At 37.6% G+C, this 19,852-nt stretch overlaps 1 protein-coding gene across 3 annotated transcripts in view; it reads right to left on the bottom strand.

Moving 5' to 3' along the window:
- The window catches only part of LOC127424025 (matrix metalloproteinase-23-like), a 62,462-nt gene that overhangs the window by 42,128 nt on the left and 482 nt on the right, over positions 1-19,852 (bottom strand). For 2 of the 3 annotated variants that reach the window (XM_051668799.1, XM_051668796.1), the window contains exons 2-6: positions 7,143-7,282; positions 6,356-6,495; positions 4,177-4,344; positions 1,157-1,321; positions 599-709 (exon numbers count right to left, since the gene is read on the bottom strand). In XM_051668799.1, the coding sequence (XP_051524759.1) occupies positions 599-709; positions 1,157-1,321; positions 4,177-4,344; positions 6,356-6,495; positions 7,143-7,282 (724 nt within the window). The remainder of the gene's footprint in view (positions 1-598; positions 710-1,156; positions 1,322-4,176; positions 4,345-6,355; positions 6,496-7,142; positions 7,283-19,852) is intronic. The other variant, XM_051668798.1, reaches the window with a different exon arrangement.

Below are 19,852 nucleotides of genomic sequence, written 5' to 3'. Positions count from 1 at the left end.
AATTTGAATTTGTTTGTTGGAAATGGGGTAGATACTTAGTGTTCTTGGAGGGTTCTCGGGGTGGAATAGTGGAGAGAGAGGGGTAGTTATAAATGTGTGTGATTTTTATAATTTTTTACTTTATACGTTTTTTTGTTTTTGTTTTCTTTTGTATGTGCTCATGTATGACCACAGGGGTGTTTGTTAGGGTCAGGGTGGGGGTGGGGTTGGGGTTGGGGATGGGGAGGGGTGGTAGTGGGTGTTAAAAGATGATTCTGTGTATTTATGTTTTGCTTTTCTGTGTTTTAATAAAAATGTTTATCATATTTTTTTTAAACAGCTCATGATAATTGTAAATAAATAAATATATAAATAAAAAAAATGTCTGAAAACAATTTTAAAATGAATGATTGTGTACACTCTCATTTATTCAAGGTGTAAGTAAAGTACTTTAATACCTTTCACTTGATGATTACACCACATGACATTTTTAAAGTCATTAAATATTTTTTTTTTTTTTTAGAAAATGCTATAAATATTTTCCAAACATTTGTGAAACCTGCATTGATTCAAAGATTATATTTCTATGACCTTGACATGTGCATTTTAAATTCTTTACCGTTACAGAAGTCACAGCTGGAGGGACAGTGTTTCTGCATGAGTCTCCTCTTACTGTCACAGTAACCCTTCCTCGCCCACGCTGGACAGATGAACAAACGATCCAAACAGCCTGATGTAAGGAGGAGAAGACAACGTGGAATGAGATGGAATGCATGTCGATGCAAGCTGTTAAATGTCCTCTGTGGTTGCTAGGGTATTCTGAGTGGTCGCTAGGTGGTTGATTACTGGCTCAGGTCAAAAGAGCCCATCCTCCAAGTCTATATACTATATTCTGGTCCCTAGATAAGAATTCTTCCTTCACTGTAAGTCTGTGGGAGGTTTTCACACTTTTTATCATCTGCCAGGTAAAAATGAAAATATGATCACTTAGTAACTAACAGCACACCTCTCCTGAACAAGCCACATGATTTTGAGGTTTCATTCATGGCTCTAACACAAACAGAGCAACAGTACTAGAGATGCTTGCCTCAGGAAACACCACTGATTATTGTTTAGTTATTATAGGTTATATCAGTTTAATTTCTTTGATGTTAGTTTGTGTTTATAAGTGACATACCGTAGAGTCGATGTAATCCCCAGACCTCATCCTGAGTGATGAGTTTACGGCCCGTCAGTGTTGCGTTGAGGTGCATTAAAGCTTTGGGATTCTGGGAATGCATCAAACCCAGTACATGACCAATCTCATGAGCTGCAACGTGAACTAGATCAGTCAGCCAAACTCCTGAGCAAACACACACAGTGACACGTACAGGTCAAACTCCCATACAACTAATACAATATATAATTGGCCACTTAACTTTAAAGGACATCTGTGATACATATTTGAACAGGCTGCTTTAGTTTAGATTTCAAACAAAGCACTTACAGGTTCAGTCTAGTAGGGGTTTTAATATCAGAGCTGTCAATCGATTAAAAATTTTAACAGAATTAATTACACAATATATTAATTGAACATAACCCACAAAAAGGGATATGTATTCTGAAAATAAGCCCTAGAATCTGCAACCCTCGACTGCCCATATTTATAAGCGACAAAAATATTGTTTATAATGATTGGGCATGGCAACACTGTTGTACGGCTGGGGCAGCGACTGCCCCCTGCTGACTGAGACTGGAGGAGGTACAACAAGCTTGAATCAAATACTGTACAAGTTTCACTGCTAGCAAGGAAAATTCCTTATTACGGAATCAGTGGGCATGATTAATTGTGCTAATTATTTCTTTGTATAGAATTAATTGCACTAAATTAACATGGCATTAAATCAACAGGAAACAGTGCCATTTGAGCCAGAAAAGTTCAGGAACATTTGTGAGTCAATTCTGGTAGTATCGCTTAATTTTGGTGTGCCTTAATAAATCACAAACAATGAAAAAATATTAAAACCTATTACATTTTTATGCCATTTCTATGGTGGCTCAGCAGTTAAGGCTCTGGGTTACTGATCAGAAGGTTAGGGGTTCAAGCCCCAGCACCACCAAGATGCCACTGTTGGGCCCTTGAGCAAGGCCCTTGACCCTAGCTGCTCCAGGGGTGTTGTATCATGGCTGACCCTGCATTCTGACCCCAGCTTAGCTGGGATATGTGAAAAAAAGAATTTCACTGTATATGTGCAAATGTGTGGTAAATAAATATAATTATTATTTATAATTATAAAGACTGTAACAGAAAGTTTCCTATGAACCATGTGCTCAAAAAACTGTATGATGTCATGCCCTTAAATTATGTCAGAGAGATCAAACCTTTATATTTAAAAGGGAAATGTCCTGTTCAGCCCAACATAACGGGGTCGAACAGAAAGTAAAAAAAATTAATAAAAACTACATAGAAAGTAAAAGCATGGTATTATAATTTCAATAAAAGAAAAATATAGGTACAATTGTTTTATATATATATATACACACACACACGTGTATACACCCATTACATTTTAATGCAAATTAGCTGATTTTTGTTAAGGAAGTGGCAGGACTCAAAAATGCAGAGATTGGGTTTATTTAATCCAATAAAAAGTAACAAAACAAACAGAACAAAACCAACAGGTATCCAAGACAGGAGAACATGACCGACAGGAACAGACTGGTGAGGTAACAAGATGAACTCACACAAGACAGAGCACATGAGGAGACTAAATAGGGACAGAAATCAAACAGGATAACAAAGAGTGCAGGTGCAACAAATTAACTAATAACAAGCAGACAAGGAGGTGGGGTATGACGCAAGACGTTGAGACACGTTGTAATATGGAAACAAAACAAAGCCAAGCGCTCTCACAAACACAAACACACGAATGATATGAGCGCGTATCGCCAGAAACGACAAGGCAACATGTGCTCATGCCAAACGACAGATGAAACAAGAGAATGCACGCCAACGCCAACAAAGCGATGCCATGCACTCTCACACTAGACAAAGCCTGAGTGTGCACCGCAAAGCAAATACCACATTATGCAAGCAACAGGTGATAAAACGAGATGGGACATCTGTGTGAGAGTTCAGCCACAAATACACAGCCACCTAAGACAGAAGCGGCCGAACCCTAGCACAACATGAAGATGGATCGCGACCCGGACGCACAACGCAAAGCGCGCCCCGAGGTCAGGAGAGACAGATTCAAACAGCTGACACGAGTGCATGCCGCAAGGATGACAAAAGAGCAATGCGCACATGCCAATAAACAACAAGACAAGAGAACACATGTCAATGCCAATAAGGCGAGCCATGCATTCTCACACAAGACTAGACAAGACACTAAACATGAGTGTCAGAGTTCAGCCACAAAGACAATAAAAACACAACCAACAGAAGTGGATGAACCCTGACACTATTCTGGTGAAAAATATTCAAAAATAAATAACATTTTTAAGTTCTTTCACATAGCACACTAAACTGAGTTAAATCACAATTGGCAATGGAGTCGAGGGCATATTCAAACACTCACCTGAACAGTCCTCTCTCTCACGTAGTGCTCAGAAAATGTAATCATTTAAGTGAATCGGTTCTTTCGGACAGTTCAAATAAATGAAAATCGGTTCAAATAAACGATTCCCTTATATTTCTCATTGGTTCATATAAATGAACTAGTTCACATAAATGATTCACTGATTCACTTTCACCCCACATTGCCTTTGCCTTCTTTATTCTTTTCTTTTTTTATATTTAGCTAATTGCTGCACTTTAACTCTATACAGTACTTCGACTCAATATTGTTTTCTAGTTTTATTAGTTTATATTTATTCTAAATGGTTTTGTTTAATATACTGTAATATTGTCACCCTAATTTGTTTAATGTCACTAATGAAATGTCTATCAAGCGATATTATTTAATTCTGCGATCATAACTGCAAAACACTTAAAATATGCTGCTCTTTAGTAGCTTGTAGTGCAGCTAACCTTTTTTTTTTTTAATTGTTAAAGTTCTGATTTGATTATAGCTTGGGAAGCTACAATTTCAAAGTGGTTTCTCCAACACTCTCTTCTAAAATTCTTGTCTAAAATGACACTACAGATCAAGGCAGGACTAAACTCCTCAAGAATCATATCAGTTTCCCTCAGTGAGAAAAGAACACGGCACTTGCCTTTATTCCAGCTGAAGCGCATGTTTCCTAGAATCCAGTACTCATCATCGTCAAAGTGGATCTCTCCGGTGGGGGGGAAGAAAGCATGCGCTAGTTCACCGGTGATGCCGTCGAAACAGTGGTGCAGATATGACTGCAGACAGTCAGTGTGGTTTACAGAGTAGAAACCTGCCGAAAGTCTTAACAGTATCAACACAATGCACGCTCAAAGCACACAACTTACCTTTAGTCATGAATTAACTACATTCAGGATATTGTGTGACAGTGAATGTGTCTTTTTTATACCCAAGAACTTAATCTTTCATATTCACTGGCACGCAGTGACTTGATGAACAGCTGTGCAATGAACTTTACTAACAGATTAATTATCTCACTCAAACACATCTTATATACATTATATTGCCAAAAGTATTCGCTTTCCAATCACTTCCATGGCCACAGGTGTATAAAATGAAGAACCTTGGCATGCAGACTGCTTCTACAAACATTTGTGAAAGAATGGGCCGCTCTCAGGAGCTCAGTGAATTCCAGCGTGGTACTGTGATAGGATGCCACCTGTGCAACAAGTCCAGTCGTGAAATTTCCTCGCTACTAAATATTCCACAGTCAACTGTCAGTGGTATTATAACAAAGTGGAAGCGATTGGGAATGACAGCAACTCGGCCACGAAGTGGTAGGCCACGTAAAATGACAGAGCGGGGTCAGCGGATGCTGAGGCACATAGTGCACAGAGGTCGCCAACTTTCTGCAGAGTCAATCGCTACAGACCTCCAAAGTTCATGTGGCCTTCAGATTAGCTCAAGAACAGTGCGTAGAGAGCTTCATGGAATGGGTTTCCATTGCCGAGCAGCTGCATCCAAGCCATACATCACCAAGTGCAATGCAAAGCGTCAGATGCAGTGGTGTAAAGCACGCCGCCACTGGACTCTAGAGCAGTGGAGACGCGTTCTCTGGAGTGACGAATCACGCTTCTCCATCTGGCAATCTGATGGACGAGTCTGGGTTTGGCGGTTGTCAGGAGAACGGTACTTGTCTGACTGCATTGTGCCAACTGTGAAGTTTGGTGGAGGGGGGATTATGGTGTGGGGTTGTTTTTCAGGAGCTGAGCTTGGCCCCTTAGTTCCAGTGAAAGGAACTCTGAATGCTTCAGCTTACCAAGAGATTTTGGACAATTCCATGCTCCCAACTTTGTGGGAACAGTTTGGGGATGGCCCCTTCCTGTTCCAACATGACTGCACACCAGTGCACAAAGCAAGGTCCATAAAGACATGGATGAGCGAGTTTGGTGTGGAAGAACTTGACTGGCCTGCACAGAGTCCTGACCTCAACCCGATAGAGCACCTTTGGGATGAATTAGAGCAAAGACTGCGAGCCAGGCCTTCTCGTGCAACATCAGTGTCTGACCTCACAAATGTGCTTCTGGAAGAATGGTCAAAAATTCCCATAAACACACTCCTAAACCTTGTGGAAAGCCTTCCCAGAAGAGTTGAAGCTGTTATAGCTGCAAAGGGTGGGCCGACGTCATATTAAACCCTATGGATTAAGAATGGGATGTCACTTAAATTCATATGCGTCTAAAGGCAGATGAGCGAATACTTTTGGCAATATAGTGTATGTGACATTAATCACTACATCCACAACACAAACCTCATATTACAACTGACAACTGAACAGACAGTGAAGACAATGAACAGCTGAACTTGAACTAAATTAAACTAACGTTGTGAATACGTCGTTTCCTGAAAAACATGCTTTATGTAACACAATATGCTAAACTGTGTAAACGAGGAATAATTCACAAGAGTCACTTCTCTAAAAGTCGCTCATCCTTCAGAAGATTCATTTTATGTGTTTATTTCAGGAGATCAGCTTTACACATATTCATCTTTAATACATCTGATACATGTTTAAATAATTATAAGTAGTTTATACTATTTTAATAGTTGATGAATGTTTGGTCTGTCAAAGTTTGACACATGTTTTTATCATTGTGCACATTATCATCAAGAAAAATGTTATTTTTGTCTGCTAAAATGATATGCCATTTAAGTAAAATTGACTAAAATGAATGAACATGACATGATGAAATATTTACAAAATGTAAAGCACATTGTCATCAAAAGACAAAAATGTACACAAAAAAAAAAAGGGAATATTTACACTGCTCTATGTGACGTACCGATTTTAATGTCAGCATCCTGGTCAGAAGGAACCTCTCGGAAACTGAAGGGCGAGACATCACTCCACATAGAGAAGGCTTTAGATATGCCTTTTCTCGTGTCACTGGCATTCAACAGATTCCTTGGGAATGACAGCAGTCTGCACAAACATGACAGTGAATAAACACCACAGAAGACCTCACACATCTATTAAAATGTGGATTAGTTAAAGCTGAAGTGTGTAACCTTTCCAACTTTAAAATACTACGTTTAATATGCAGAGACAACTATAAGTAAGTCATTTGTAGGCTGATTTCCTGGAAAACTGTAAACACCGTGTCTCTGTGGAGTAATTAAAAATCCTCTGTTTGTTTAGAGCGGCCCGTCCAGCCCGACACAACAACACTGACTCATCCAATGGCATCGATCAACTGCAGACAGGGGCGTATTCGAAAACATTGTTTATTTTCACAATTCTTTTGGTGGTGCAGAAATTACACACTTCAGCTGTAAGAAAAACATCCATTTATTTTTTGCCCTGAGCTCTTGTAACAAAGACCCAAGACAAATAAATGACAAACATACTGCATGAAAGAAACTACTTCTGTAACCGTTTTCCTTTTCATATTCACCATGTAAACTGTTTCATAACGCTAGAAATTCCTGGCACGGGCAAACATGAGAAAAATGTAAATATGGTTTGAAAAAAAACAACAAAGCAGATGTGCAGTTCCTGAGAGCTTTCAAACAGAGGGTTGTGACTTGCACAAGTTGTTGTAAAAATGAAAAACAGAAAAAGATTCTTACTTGTAGGTGAGCTTGAATTGGTCCCATTTAAGTTTCTCTGGAGTGAGTGTGTAGCGTTTGTTTCTGGAAAGGTGAAGCACATGGGAGCGGGCATCTTTACGAATTCCAACGATTAAAACTCCAGACATGAGAGTTTCTTCCTTGGACAAAAAGAATCTCTGATTAGTTGAGTGTTTAATCTGTGATGAGGATTTTCCATGAAGGCCTGTGCTACATTTGCTCCAGACGGTGTGATATCTAATCAATGGTTTGTAAAGCCAGGAACACATCTTGTGCTGATTAGTCAAGAGTGAAGCACAGACACAGTTTCAGAAGGCCTTTAAAGATCTTATGGAGGACTTATGTAATAATTTAAGAGTGGAAAAGAAAGTTGATTTGAAGTTGGTAAGAAGACAGACGTCTCTCTTTATCTTTAATCCAGTCTGCTCTACGTGTCAGCAGAGCATGTTTCTCCACTGGTGGGTCGCAGGTCTGTTCTGACGCAATGCTTAATGCAAATAATAAAATGCAAGGTTTAGGGTTAGTCTAACCTATCCTTTTTACAAATTGTAATCTATGTGCTGTGGTGGTGGAGATGTGGTCCCGTTCGTCCCGTTACATCGTATATAGTGGTATAAGATAATCACTGGATCATATTTGACCATATTATTGATCACAGCGATTGCACTTTGGAAATTAAAAACAGTTGTTTGCTATCGGAGTTTGTGCGATTACTTTGTGAAAAGTTCAAATCTCCTAACAGTAGCTACAGGGCAAATGGGTCTTATTAGAGCAGATGCGAAAACAATGACGGTGATCCGTGAAATATCATAATTTATGTCAAATCCTCAGTTTGTCCTGATCGACCAATCCTGATGGAAATTTAAAGAAGCCCAAATCTCCAATAATCTTTCAGGAATGGGTGTTTTAGTCCCTCAAACTGCACTTTTTGAGGCATTTTCAGCTCAATTTGAGTGAAGCACCCATTGAATGCAGTTCTTTTCTGAGGTGCCAAAAGAACCTGGAAGTGCCGAGGATGAGCAGAAGTAACTTCATCTATAGATGATGCATGACCAAAGAAAATCAAAATACTTTTAACAGTTTTTGAACATGTAAGACCTGCTGGGCTAGAGTGCAGATCCCACCTGACCCAACACATTTTCATTGTATGCAATAAAGAAGCTTTGACATTTTGACAACTATTCCTTTAGTGTTCCACATGAAGAAAAAAAAAGTCTTACAAATTTGCATATGTCATGAATTGGTCCATTGAGGTTACAGGGCATCTAGACAAGGGCATTTAGTAGTGCATAAACTAGATATCCACACACAGAGCTGCATATTCTGCATTGTTTTCTGTGTTATGTCTGTAAAAAAATCTGTAAATATTACTTTTGTATGGGCAGAAATTCTGATTACAAAACCAAACACATTTCTACTAATTTCTTCAGTTTTTTCAGTACAGCCCAGTACTGACCAACACTATAGTGTGCAGTTATTTGAATGAGTTTGTTCTGATAGTCAGAAGTCTGTCTACTTTGATATTCTAATCCCAGAAGGTATGTGACTTGAATTTGACCTCAGACATTAATGTGTTGAGTGCTCTGTGGATTTTATCAAGCTGTCCAAATTCTTCCACAGCACTGGTAATGTGACCCTGAACTAGTGTCTCACACACAAACACACGAGAGAGCAAATGAGTCTCTGGGTTAAACATTTACAGTGTTTGCATGAAGCTTGGCTCCTTTGTTTTACACAGAACGTACAATCTTAAAGCTGGCTCACTGCGAGGACTAACACAGATGATTTCTACATAGGCTGAAACATCCTTTGACAAGGATTCCACCGTAATCTTCTGGAAACCGTTCAAATCGGTCAAAGTAACAGAGCTAGCAGACTCCTCGACATGTCAACGCTGATAGTGACAGTGAAGTAAAGATAGTTATTGCTAGTGGAAATGGAGACTATTTTGGTCCAACAGGGCAGCTGGGACATTCCTGAACAGACGGTCTCAGAACAAACTGTGTATCCTGCCTTTATATCACATGCATTTACAAGCAGACATGGTTTCCTAAGCTTCACTCATGGCCAGCAGGACTTTAATTCTTTTCCTGTGGAAAATCATTGAAAATGGAAAAAGATATTTTAGATCCAAGATGACAGAGTGGAACCTTCAAATTAGTGTTTTTGGGGGATCTTTCTTTTGCCCGCCCAGTTTGATCGTATGAAGTGTGTTCAAATACTCTTGGTCTCATAACATGAAATGGTCTGGGTAGGATCCATTTGGAGGATTCTTGAGGTAGTGCAACTATAACCCAAAGTTAATTGTAGCGGGAATATCTAACAATGTATTCAGAACATCCCAAAGGCCAAAAAACAGAAACACAATGGCACTATCGTTAGCCCTTTCGACATTTAATTGTGTGCAGGGCATGAATGATACTGTAGATAACAAATATTAAATTTTTATGAGTTAAAATGGAATTACTAGTAGTAAAAATTATCATTTTTTATATGAATAATGCAACTGTTACTTTTGCAAATGTCCATCCCTGATATCAAGAATTGAATTGCAAATAGTAAAAATTCTAATTTTTGAAATCTGTAATTTGTTTTTTTAGTGGCAATGTTAATTTCAGATATCTATAATGTTGTTGTTACTAGTAAGAAAGCCTTTTAATATTACAGATATCAAAAATTAGCATTTTTACAAGTTTTAATTCAATTGTTGATAACAATGTACATAATTATTGATATCACAAATTATAATTTTCTAGTAAGTCACTGATTCTTGAGATTAGGGACAAAACATGTCTTACATACAAAAGTCATCTTTATGTTAAACATCAAGAAATTCATAATGATAAAAATAGTGGAAAAGAAAAAGGAAATGTGCGTATACTCAGGGCATTTATTACTTATATTTTTAAATAATTTGATTAGAATTCTTTAAAATGCATGCTCTATACTTGGAAGCACATGTAACTTAGCCTGTCCTCAGCAAGAGGTCACAATTTCAAATTGCCAAACTAATTATTTAACTCTTATGCAGCTTTGGGGTCAAAAATGACTTTGCTTCTTTAAAAAACATGGCTAATGTTAGGTAACTTTTCCTACATTTGTTATCTATACACATACAAAAAAATTGGGATGGATTCTGGTGATGTGACAAAAAAAAAAAAAAAACTCACACGCTTTGTGTTCGGGGTCAAATTTGACCACATAGGAAATGAATGAATGAATGTTGCATTTACAGTTGAAGTCAGAAGTTTACATACACTTAGGATGAAGTCATTAAAACTCATTTTTTAACCACTCCACAGATTTCATATTAGCAAACTTTAGTTTTGGCAAGTCGTTTAGGACATTTACTTTGTGCATGACACGAGTAATTTTTCCAACAATTGTTTACAGACAGATTGTTTCACTTTTAATTGACTATATCACAATTCCAGCAGGTCAGAAGTACACACACTAAGTTAACTGTGCCTTTAAGCAGCTTGGAAAATTCCAGAAAATGATGTCAGGCCTTGAGACATTTAGTCAATTAGCTTCTGATAGGAGGTGTACTGAATTGGAGGTGTACCTGTGGATGTATTTTAAGGCCTACCTTCAAACTCAGTGCTTGACATCATGGGAAAAATCAAAACAAATCAGCCAAGACCTCAGAAAAAAAATTGTGGACATCCACAAGTCTGGTTCATCCTTGGGAGCAATTTCCAAATGACTGAAGGTACCACGTTCATCTGTACAAACAATAGTGCTCAGGAAGGATACGCTTTCTGTCTCCTAGAGATGAACGTAGTTTGGTGTGAAAAGTGCAAATCAATCCCAGAACAACAGCAAAGAACCTTGTGAAGTTGCTGGAGGAAACAGGTAGACAAGTATCTATATCCACAGTAAAACGAGTCCTATATTGACATAACCTGAAAGGCTGCTCAGCAAGGAAGAAACCACTGCTCCAAAACCACCATAAAAAAGCCAGACTAAAGTTTGCAAGTGCACATGGGGACAAAGATCTTACTTTTTGGAGAAATTTCCTCTGGTCTGATGAAACAAAATTTTAGCTGTTTGGCCATAATGACCATAGTTATGTTTGGAGGAAAAAGGGGGAGGCTTGCAAACCAAAGAACACCATCCCAACCGTGAAGCATGGGGGTGGCAGCATCATGTTGTGGGGTGCTTTTCTAAAGGAGGGACTGGTGCACTTCACAAAACAGATGGCATCAAGAGGAAGGAAAATGATGTGGATATACTGAAGCAACATCTCAAGACATCAGCCAGGAAGTTAAAGCTCGGTCGCAAATGGGTCTTCCAAATGGACAATGACCCCAAGCATACCTCCAAAGGCAAAATGGCTTAAGGACAACAAAGTCAAGGTATTGGAGTGGCCATCACAAAGCCCTGACCTCAATCCAATAAAAAATGTGTGAGCAGAACTGAAAAAGTGAGTGTGAACAAGGAGGCCTACAAACCTGACTCCGTTACACCAGTTCTGTCTGGAGGAATGGGCCAAAATTCCAGCAACTTATTGTGAGAAGCTTGTGGAAGGCTACCCAAAACGTTTGATCCAAGTTAAACAATTGAAAGGCAATGCTACCAAATACTAACAAAGTGTATGTAAACTTCTGACCCACTGGGAATGTGATGAAAGAAATAAAAGCTGAAATAAATCATTCTCTTTACTGTTGGGCCTCATGTATTCAGATATAAGACAAAGGCAGGCCTACATACAGTCATAAAGCCTTACTGATAACAACCTCACCAAAATCAAACAAAGGGAGTCCAAAACAGACTACAAATCCCATGAATCCCTTGCTGACTTTACATGTATGTGTGAAATTCTGAAGGATCGAACTCTCAACTCCTATTGGATGAGGCGCACAGCAGAATGCGCCCTCAACCATGATGTCATCCGGGAGTAGAAAAATCTTTCTGGGCGCTGCTTCCAGCAACATTACGTGCCGTGCCTAGACGTAGCTCTGCTGCTCTCAGGTGTAGCCTCGTTGCACAAGGAAGTAATGTACGACTTGAAATTTGACCCCAAAGACCACGAGAATAACGGACAGCGCACAAGGGTTAAAAATGCAAATTCATAAATATAAATGAAATGAAAGGTAGAGATCTGTTAGATATCAAAAAATAAAAAAGTAAACTTTAAATAATATTTTTTCCATAAAAAACTAAGTTGTGTCCTTTGTGTTAACTCTATAATCCTGAATAAATCAGACAATGTCATGGTCAGCTATAACTCTGAGTACCCCTTTCACACTTCCTGCTGATGGTGGATGCAACAGTAAGACACATGGTCTGGTAAGTTTGATATTTTTTTCAGTTTCTAAACAAACAATGTTTAAAGGAATATTCCGGGTTCAATACAAGTTAAGTTCAATCAACATCATTTGTGGCATAATATTGATTACCACAAAAATTTATTAAGATTCGTCCCTCCTTTTCTTAAAAAAAGCACAAATCTGTTACAGTGAGACACTTATAATTTTATTAAAGTACTTACATTAATTCTTCTGTTAAAATTTATTATTTGAGCAGTAAAGTTGTTTAAATTGTCGTTTTTACAGTTGTTTTAGGGTTTGTTGACCTCATCATGGCAATTAAGTTATAAAATTGTCTATAACTTTCCACAGATGTGGTTAGTAAGTGATTTAATCACAACAAAATCATGTTAACACACGTATTGTTTATGTCATGTGTCTATACTTTTGAAACAGTGAGTATTTTAATGTTCCATTGTAAGTATCTCACTGGAACACAGATTTGTGCTTTTTTTTTTTAAAGAAAATGAGGGACGAGTCAAAATACATTTTTGTGGTAATCAATATTATGCCACAAATGCTGTTGATTGAACTTAACTTGTATTGAACCCGGAACATTCCTTTAAGTCTCTGCGGTCACAGCTTCAACATGTCAACACCATCGTTCCCATTATGATCATTTCTGTTAGAATTGTGAAATAATTTTGGCATTTTAGTTTAGGTTATAGAGGCGGCTTCAACTGAGAAAAAAACTAAATGTCTCCAGTGCACAACACATGGTTAGGATGGAAAAATATTCAATTTTGTCAGCTCTGTCAGAATTTTCATAATAGTGTGAAAACAGAAAAAAAAAAAAAAGAAAAAAAAATGAATAAAATGTATTTTATCACTTAACTCCTTTACTGAACACCATCATTAGATGAAGACTTTACATTCTTGTTGGATGAATCAAATTAAAATAACATGCTTTTAGTGTGTTTAGAGTAGAAAAAAATAGTTATTATTAAAACCTGTTCCCTAACATGGTTCGTTAGCTGAGACCTTTGTCTACAGATATGTCCATTTCAAATTAATTTAGTATTAAAAAAATAAAAACTCAGATTTTAAACATGTTTTGTCCCTTATCTCAAGAATCAGTGTAGTAGTTCCATTGCTGATATGTGTATCTGGAATTTTAACTAGTAATAAATTAAATTTAGAGAAGTGTAGTTGCTTTTTGATCAGGAGTGAATGGATGCTGATGTGAAATTCTACTAGTGAAAATACAGTTATTAAAATATTACGGCTTTTACTAGCTGAAATTGAATTTTTTATTTCAAGAATGGGTATTTCCGCTAGTAATGATGTAATTGTTATATATCAGATATTAAGGTTTTTATTAGTGCAAATGTAATTACTGATAAAAACTTTTTTACATTTTCACTAGTAGTAATTCCATTGCTGATATTAAGAATGAGCTTTTTTTAACAAGAGAAAATTGAAATATAGATATCTATAATTCATTTCCCGCACATGATTAAATGTTGAAAGGGCTTGTGATTATGGCACAAGCGTAATGCCACATAAGTTTCAAGAAACTGGTGAAGTGTCACTAATACTGTACATGGGCATTACTGCTCAGTTTTGTTGTAGTATCACACACACACATCACATCACAAATGACTGTATAGAGTTGTCCTCATCTAAGGGAGGATGTAGACAGAGGTTTCAACAACAGTACATTAAATTATTTTTATGGAGGTTTGTAAAACTGCAGGTACAGTAGGATTGGTTGTGTTATCTCATTTTAAAGGTATTGATGAATCAGCTTGATCTCACAAAAATCGTGTGCCTGTGGCAACATTTTTGCAAAATAGCATTACGTGGTTCATTACACATACAGTATCACGGCAGTTCTGAGGTGAAATGTCCACTGTGTGGCGCTAAAAGTGAGTTAAGTGTTCTTCTAAACAGATGAGTTTAAGATTAATGCTCAACAAATCCGACCTCCCTACCCTAAACCTTAAACCTAAACCTAACCGTTAGTGTCATTAAAGCAAATGTGAGATGAAAAACACAATTGCATCATTTTGTGCTGCTTCTATGACACTTTGAGTTCACGTGTGGACTCGCGTGCTCTTCAGGAATGCTTTACATCACAAGTGTAACGCTCTATCAGTCGAGCTACCGCACAATTTGATCACACTCGAACAAGCTTGTAAATGTAGTTGATTATGTAAATGTTAAAATGAGTCATGAGCTATAGTTAAAGTGTTTAGATGTCATAAAATAACATTGTGTGAGGAACAGGGTGAAAAGTACCTGTTTATTAACTGATAATGTGCCGTTTTACTCGTGATTTGTGTGAAAGTGAATAAAAGTCATTATTGTACCTACAACAGAAATGAAAAAATCAGTTTGTAAATATACAGGTATAGTAACATGATTCTATGAGACCAGGCTGCAATGAATATTGAATTTTCTCAGCTTGGCATAGAGCCACACAATTTGCTGAAGAGGTTTGATGTTGGTTGCCAATGTCAACATCAAACTGATTTTCTGTAATCTTCTGCAGCTGACACGTGGAGCTCCCAGGTTTGTCTACCCATATAGGGTCCAAGGATAAAGATTCTTTAGAAGGCTAGTCCATGAATACAAAGAAAGCACTGCTTCCTTGTGATTTTGGCATGTGTGCATGAAATCCAGAGTAGTGTTTGGCCATGGGCCTTGGAGAAGTAGCAATGGCTTGGCAGGAATTTGATGAATTTAATCACAGACAGGCAATTCTTGTACTTATTCTGCCACATCCTTGTCTTAAGATAGCCAGAAAATCAAGAAATAGAATACTAAATTAGGAAGCATCTATCCAGTGGATTATCTGCTCACGATTCCTGCACTTCTCAGGGACACAGCATGGCAGAAGAACTAGCTGCTAGATTCATGGCATTGAAATCTTTTAAAGATATTCTTCTTTAATGGTTCCACCAGAGATTCCTTTTGTGGATGAAATATTTGAAAAATAAGTAATTCAATTCTTATTGGATTCACTGCCCTCAGCAGCCTGTTACCAAATGATCACTTCATATTTTAAAAGAACAGATTCTTGCAAAAAGTGTGTTTAAACAGACTTTTTAATAAGTAAGTTCCACCGACCCATAAGAGTCAGTCGGTCATTTGGTTCTGGTATAAAAAGTTAAATAAAAAAGGAACAGGTTCTGAATAAAAACCAAATCTCAGTTCCCAACCCTAGAGGACACACAACTGTTTTTGCCAAGGGCTCACCTTAGTACAGGCACAATCCGAGTGTAGAATGAATCCTTTAGAACGGATCATTGAACGAGTCGTTTTTGACACTGGGAAAAAAAGGTAATGCTCCAATTTAAATTATGAGCAAATTAAAGTGTTTTTTGAACTTGGATGCATGTAAATTTATTGTATGAGACCTTTAAAACAAAATTAGGCACGTATAAAAACCATAATAGGTGCTCTTTAGTCCTACTCTGTACGTGGTTTTAGTTCTGCCTCGTTTCAGCCTCTTTCTGTTGTGAAAATTTGATATTTCAGAGAATCTGAGCAACTCACCACCAGTATCCTTCGTGCTGACCGAATGATCAAACATATCCTGAAGTTGATGATCAAATCTTTTATACAACACAGAAAGAGTTTCAACAACTTGAACCTATTCTTCCATGGCCTCTGTCAGCTTTTGAACTGTTTTTAACACTAGGTCAGGAGTTGATACTACTTACTGTAAATTAAGTAACTTACTGGATCCAGAGATGGCAAAGTCTTCTGTGACATAGAAAAGTCTAAGATGTGAGAAGGATCTGTTAACGTGTAGATTTATTGAGGCAGTGTGGTAATATGCCAAAGTAACTACAGGAATATTCTAGCCGTAGTCAAAACAGTGCCAAGTTCCACAAACCATGCCGACAGAAATAGTCTGGGAAAACAATTGGGAATGCAAGATTTAAAATCCCATAGACAGTTGAGGGGTCAATAACACATGAAAGAGTTAACCGACCAGACAGGAGCAAATTCATAGTATCCTTGCCAACCCAAATATTTCAGCACTGTCCCCAACGATGGGCAAAAGATAAATTATGTATAAGAACTACAGATACTACGTAATGTAGTGCTTTCTTCCTACATTCAGTTCCAATACTGCATAAATATTGCTTAAAGAGATAGTTCACCCAAAAATGAAAATGCTCTCATTATTTACTCACCCTCATGATATCCCAGGTGTGTATGACTTTCTTTCCTTGTGAGATTATGTCTGTTACATGCCAACACCAATACGTCACACGAGAGACCGCTTGAACTCCGCCCTCTCATGAATGCGCACCCAGCGACAATTTATAGTTAAAAAGTACTTAAAGATTGATCTTTTTCGCAACAAAAGCAATCGTGTCACTTTAGAAGACATTCATTTAACTGCTGGAGTCGTATGGATGATGTTTATGCTGACTGTCTTTGATTTTTGGAGCTTCAAAAGAGAAATCTCCATTCACTTGCATTTTAAGGACCTGCTGAGCTGAGATATATTTCTGTTTTTTGGGTGAACTATCCCTTTAAGAAGGAAATTTTCTTTGAAATGCATTCAGTGAATTTGGGAAATGGAGAAACTGTATCCTCATAGGATTCATAATGTGAAAGAATAAATGAACTAAGAACGAAAATGCAAACTCATAAAATATTAGTGGTCGACCGATAGTAGATTTTGCCAATAACGATAACTAAGATGGTGGGAAAGGCCGATAACTGACTAATCGGCCAATAGTTTTTATAATTGATTTATACAATGTCAAAACAATTTCTTATTTTTTCCTTACTATGGCAGGCATATACATAGTTGTAATAGAATATCAGCCAAATTTTAAACCACATAGTAATTTTTTGGAACCCAGTCAACTTAAATATATATTTGATTATTATTTGTTAAATTACAAATGTAATTTGTGATTATTGCAATTTATAAAATATAAAAACTTATAATTAAATAGTGATACATTTTGGTTGTAATTTCATAGGGCTTTTATTTTGGCTTGGGCTTTTATTTTGATGGACCACTCCAGGAAGACTCCAGAAGAGTTTAGGTAGGCTAGTTCGTAGTAGTTTAATTTGCTTCTCATTCAACATCCAGTGAAATGTGCATCCGGTGCCGTTCTCAATGCATGTTATAAGCAAACAGAACTACTGAACATCTACAGCTCAGATTAAGTTTGTGTGGAGCACCCACATATTGCTCGTGCTTATGTGTGTGTCAACAGAGTGGTGCTCATTCGAAGAAGTGCGCTGCGCATGCAGACTGTATATTTCTTTATTAAACACAGCCTTTGGTGATACACAAAGCTATCGTAGAGTCTTTGAACAAAATGCACAAGTTATTTGGACTACTTTAATGGTGCTTTAAAGGTTCTTTTATATTATTCTTTGAGCTTGATAGTAACGACTAAAACCAACATGTGGTATTGGGCTCGTCGGACCAATACCCGATCCGGGTAAAAACGTCAGTATTGAAGTGGATCGGTGCATCCCTAATAGAGAGCAACAGTGTCCAGTATCCATTAGTGATGGGTCGTTCATGAACGATTCGTTCATTTTGAACGAATCTTTTATGTGACTCAGAAGAACGAGTAGTCTCAGAGAGTGATTCATTCATTTTGTGTTGGCCGCCTCCTTTCGTTTGTTACGTGAAAACCACATATGAACAGGAAACAGAAATGATTAGTTCACCTTTCAAAACATTTGGTCTGAGTCGTCCGTTCTTTTGTCACGTGACAGCCGTATACGCTATGCATTGCTCACACATGAAACAGAAAGATTAGTTCACCTCTCGAGTCATCTGGTCCAAGTCATTCGTTCTTTTGTCACGTGACAGCCATATACGCTATGCACATACGGCTGTCATGTGACAAAAGAACGAACAACTCAGACAAGAAGATTCCAGAGGTAAACTAATCATTTCTGTTTCTCATAATTTGTCCTTGGCTGCATTATCAATTTTTCCTTATTGGGACTATAATCAAAGTTTGCATAAATAGACGTGTTGTGGGGGATTTGGCTATTGAAAATGTAACATTTTAAATTAATTCTGCTCTAATGAACAAAATTACTTGAATAAAGATTCGTTCATTTTGCTGAACGAGACTCAAAGATACAAGTCAGTAAAATGATCCGATCTTCCCATCATTAGTGTCCATGCTTCATCAGTGTCCTTATTTTTATCGCAGGTCTGCAGCCTCTGACGTCACAGCCATGCAGCTATAAATTACCTGGAGAGAGCTATTCGTTAGCATCCCCATTCATCTCTATGACTGTGCTCAGCTAGCGCAGGGTTCCCAGAATGCTAGCGAAATGGAGGCCGCCATTTTTGCTCATGGGCACTCACGAGACTGATCACTCATCAATGGGAATAGATAGGAAAAATATCAATCAATTTCACACTTTTAAGAGCCATTCAAAAACAATCCATCACTGGATGATGATGTGCTATAATGTAATGAAATCTTAAAACATGGCTACTTTTGAATGACTGTCAATGGAGCATCTACAGCAGGTGCTAACAGGGACCTGCTAACTAGCCAATTCCTGACCTCCTGGTCACAGCTGAGGATAGTCACTAGTGAAGGGTGCAACAGTCCAGCTCTAGAAGTAAAAATCCCATTCATTTTTTCCATAGACAAACTGATTTCTAATAATAACTCGTAAACCTTGAAAGACAGACCTATACCTTGAGCTCTGAGTTGTTAATCGAGGGTATATACTTCTGTTGAAGATATCAGTCAGCATTATTTCAACTTAATAATAATAAAAAAAAAAAATTAATAGCAGATTTCCAGGTGAAGAACTACACTACCCATGATCCTAAAGAGAAAGATCCACCAATCAGAGAATCTCGTTAAACAAAGCACGCTAAAAGAGCTCTGCAGCTCCGCCCACTCCCATAAAACACTGTGAATGATGCGATCACTCTGACTACTTATATATTTATATGTATTTATCTAAATATTTTGCAATTATATTAAAATATGTTGCTACTATACTTATAATCGACAACCTAAAAGCCATAGGTTTATATATTTCCATTGTTTTCTTTCTTCGATTATGTCATGCGATGCTTCATTCCCTCATTAAAGACGTTAAGTACAGTCTTGTATCTTTGCTGAAAGTCAATTTTGTCAACTTTTTGCAGTACACAGGACTATAACAAATAAAAGAAACAAACTCCAATTTTGTTTTCATGGAGTCTTTTAAAATCAAATATAATCAATTCATTTGGAAAATGCCAAAAGCTGCATCCTCGAAGGTCACAAAATGACATTATGCAAGACAAAAACACCTAAACTAGAACACCAAAACGAGAAAATGTCATGACTGCAAAAGTTCAGTGAGCTCAGTTAGGGGCCATTCTTGTGTTCTTGTGTATGCGTCAGACGGACGTCTTTCACCGTCGCGTCGCGTCGCGTCTCGAGA

Source organism: Myxocyprinus asiaticus, chromosome 33 (assembly GCF_019703515.2).
Source record: "Myxocyprinus asiaticus isolate MX2 ecotype Aquarium Trade chromosome 33, UBuf_Myxa_2, whole genome shotgun sequence".
Taxonomy (NCBI): Eukaryota; Metazoa; Chordata; class Actinopteri; order Cypriniformes; family Catostomidae; genus Myxocyprinus; species Myxocyprinus asiaticus.
This window is presented reverse-complemented; position numbering and strand designations above follow the sequence as displayed.